The following is a 3,745-nucleotide window of genomic DNA, read 5'->3' on the forward strand; positions in this document are numbered from 1 at the left end:
GTTAATAGGAGAGTGTCATTTTATTGATAGCATCCTTGTCATGCTCCTCAAGCTCTTTGATAAAGCTCTGCCCACTTCTCAATTCTTATGGCTAACTCCAGGTTGTTTAATTTGTGTGGTTATAGGAGGAGGGAAATTTTGTGTCTGAAACTCAAGCTAGTGCTCAGATTCTGATGGCATCCCTCTAGTCTGTATTCTGAGGGGCTTTCTAAGGGACGCAGACTACAAAGTTACAAACCTTTCGCTATGAATCCTTTTAGGGTGCTGCGACGTTTGGGCATACGACCGACAGAAGTGAATTCGCGTTTTTGTTTTAAACGTTAGAGAGGAGAAGCATCGTGGAAATTGTGCCCCAAGGGTCAATACTGAAAAATTTTACACCATGGGTCTGACGTGTCTTGTGGCCTACAGATCAGACTCTGAGAGTGAGAGAGAGAGAGAGAGAGAGAGAGAGAGAGTGTCGATACCATCTGCACTGAACGGCATGAAGGATGTCTTAATTAGCTCCAAGGTGTCAGATATTGTCCAGTCTACTACAGGCCACCACCCATCAGAATGGGCTCCTACTGCATAGCTAGTTGGTGGGTGGTGATGACAGTGGCGAGCTGGGCGGCTGTAGCAGCAGCTGGAGCTGCCGCCGCCGGCTCAACGCAACAGCGCGGCGCAGGGGTCGATCTTGAGGCCCCAGCTGCTGGTGGATCCGAAATCGAGCTCATGACCCTGTTTGATGCTTGGAACCATAAGTACGGGAGGCGGTACGCGGCAGGCGAGGAGGGCAGCACAGAGAAGCTGAAGCGCTTCAGCATCTTTAAAGACACCCTGGCCTTCATAGAGGCGCACAACAGTGACAAGTCCAACGGCCACACCGTGAGTCTCAATGAGTTCGCAGATCTCACCATAGAGGAGTTCCGGGAGATGGGCTACGTGCAGGCCCGCATCTTCCCTGGAAACCGTACTGCACTGGAGGTGGAGGCCGATCAGGCTAGAGCTCTTCGGGCTCAATCTCAGTCTCAATTAGCTCAATATGATGATACAGCATCCCATGTACTGCGGGATAGCCTTCCAGATTTCGTCGACTGGCGGCAGCATGGTGTTGTTACGCCTGCCTTTACGCAGGGGGTTAATTGCGGTGAGCTTCACTAGCTGGTCGACTCTCTCTCAAATCCCTCTCTCTCTCTCTCTCTCTCTCTCTCTCTCTCTCTCTCTCTCACACACACACACACACACACATACACACAGTACACACACGGCTGCTGCTGGAGAAGTCCAATAATTTTCACTACTACCACCCCCCGCCCCCCACCCAATACACACACACCTCTCCCTGATCTCTCTCTCTCTCTCTCTCTCTTATCATGAGCCAGCCAGCTTAGCCCGTTTTCTGCAATGTTTCTGCAGACAGCTGCTGGGCTGTCGCTGCTGTCGGGGCTGTCGAGAGCTTATACGCCATCAATACAGGCAGTTTACTTCGCGCCTCGGTGGAGCAGGTTGTGAGCTGCTCAGCGTATAATGGTTGCAGCGGAGGGTGGCCAAGCAGAGCCTTCGATTGGATACAAAGGAATGGCTTAGCCTTGGAGATTGACTATCCCTACACCAGTGGGGTTACAGGAAAGCCTGGCCGGTGTCGTAACCCCCAGACGCCGGTCTCACTTCTCTTTCTATAGCTATACACTCAAGGGATAATTAAATGTACAGGATTATCTGTGTGTTTAGCGAGTAATTAGGCGTTGCTTTTCTTGCCTGAATTTGCAGATGACGTTCTAAACTATGTAAACGTAAAGAACATGTGTGTGTGCTTTTTTTGGTTGACCTAAGATCTGCAGCTGCGTGATGCTGCAGGTGATCATGCAAATCAGTGGTCATCAAGCGGTTAAATGGCACGACGAGCAGGCCCTGATGGAAGCGGTTGCCCGCCAGCCTGTGGCAGTGGCTATGCAATGCTTCACGAAAGAATTTGCGCTATACAAGACGGTGGGTGATTAAATTGATGTCGCTCACTGCACGTACGTCGCTCTTCTAATGATATAAATTGTTGGAGCATAAACAGGGGGTTATTACTGGTAAAGATTGCAGCCCATTAACACTCGATCATGCAATGCTTATGGTTGGGTATGGAACCGATGCGGATGGTGTCGCCTATTGGCTTATACAGAACTCTTGGGGCCCTAGCTGGGGAGAAGACGGCTACGTCCGCGTCCAGCGCGGGATCTCCCTCCCTTTTGGCGTCTGCAATATCCTCAGTAGGAACAACGAATACCCGATCATGCCGGCGCTGGTAATTCTTTTCCTCTGTCCTTTCTTCCCCCCCCCCCCCCCGCCCCCCCTACCGTCTCTCTCTCTCTCTCTCTCTCTCTCTCTCTCTCTCACACACACACACACACACACACACACACACACACACTCATGAGTCATAGTAATTCTTTTTTTCTGTCTATTACTGACTGCCTTTTTTTTCTTTGCCTCCTTCCTCTCATTTACCCATCACATTGATTGATTATCCACAGGACCACACATTGCAACCCCTTTTCTTACTCTCACCCTTCCGTTAACGCACATAAACATCATTCCACGCAACGTACCACAAGAAGTTTTGGACAAATTCTCACAATAATTCCCACATTGTGACTTACCTCAACATTATGAGCTTGTGAGGGAGGCACCCCATACCTAGCTAGGTATATATGGGGTGCCTCCCTTACAAAAGCTCATGATGTTATGCATTGTATGAAAAACACTGACAAAGACTCAGTTCTCCTACATGAGACAATTTTTAAATCTTCTTGTGAACTCATGCATTACCATGTGTCACCTAGGTGCTCATGCAACACACCATTAGATAGAAAGTTAGCCTTGTTTATATATAGAGGAGACTAGCAACATGAACCTCCTTCTTTTCATTGCTTTCAAAGCTTCTTCCTCATTTATTAAGTGTGCATTGCAGGCCCCTTTGAGTATCACTCTGCGCGACAATTCCTCCCAAAGTTTGATTGATGCTTGAATGATGGTCACTAATACTCCATTCTTGATCTTCCATCCACATATTGCTATACTAAATAAAGCAGGGAGCACTTGACAACTTTTTTATGATGCCAATGGATTTGCTTTCATGCATACAATCTATTCAATCTTTTCTTAAGGTGTTTATTCCTCCATATGTTCAATTTAATTGTGGAAATAAGGGTAGTTTAGGATAGATTATTTAAGGTGGACGGCCATGTAAATTGCAAGGTTTCTTTAATCGACTACTTCTTGATCAATCCTCTGCATGGAATTCTTCATCATTGGATGACTTTATGCTTTCTTGAATCTAAGCGCATTAAGATAAAATTGAATGGAATCCTTAGAACTCGATCATCTGGCACGTTTTGCCTTGTAGATCCATCACACTTGCCTAAATTCTATTTTCATATCTTAATAAGTTGCATTAGATTGAGTATCTTTGTTCTTTGGATGGAATCCATTCACATGTAAAACAATTCTGCAGGTTGTTCATAAATGACTCCTCTTATATGATACACAAAAAATGGAATAAAGTCTAGAGTATGCACAAAGATAAACAGTGATGGTAGCAGAAGTTAGAAAAGAGTTCATGGACTACAAGGAGATAAGGAGATAATTGGGATTGCAATGGCATAGAAAGAAAAAGATTCTCACTTCGCTAAATGGGAAGGAAACTTTTCGATGGGTTCTCAAGGGCTAATAGAGCATGGTTCAATATGTTTCATGAAACTTAAAAGTATCAATA

At 46.0% G+C, this 3,745-nt stretch overlaps 1 protein-coding gene across 1 annotated transcript; it reads left to right on the plus strand.

Moving 5' to 3' along the window:
* Positions 1-433: 433 nt before the first annotated feature.
* Positions 434-3,257, plus strand: LOC147429096 (fruit bromelain-like). Its single transcript, XM_086495182.1, has 5 exons — positions 434-1,129; positions 1,399-1,643; positions 1,840-1,971; positions 2,048-2,275; positions 2,942-3,257. Exons 1-5 carry the CDS (start codon positions 556-558, stop codon positions 2,996-2,998), a joined length of 1,236 nt encoding a protein of 411 aa, XP_086351308.1. The 5' UTR covers positions 434-555; the 3' UTR covers positions 2,999-3,257.
* The last annotated feature ends 488 nt before the right edge of the window (positions 3,258-3,745 follow it).

This window comes from Adiantum capillus-veneris, chromosome 22 (assembly GCF_014529385.1).
Source record: "Adiantum capillus-veneris isolate H3 chromosome 22, ASM1452938v2, whole genome shotgun sequence".
NCBI classification, from domain to species: domain Eukaryota; kingdom Viridiplantae; phylum Streptophyta; class Polypodiopsida; order Polypodiales; family Pteridaceae; genus Adiantum; species Adiantum capillus-veneris.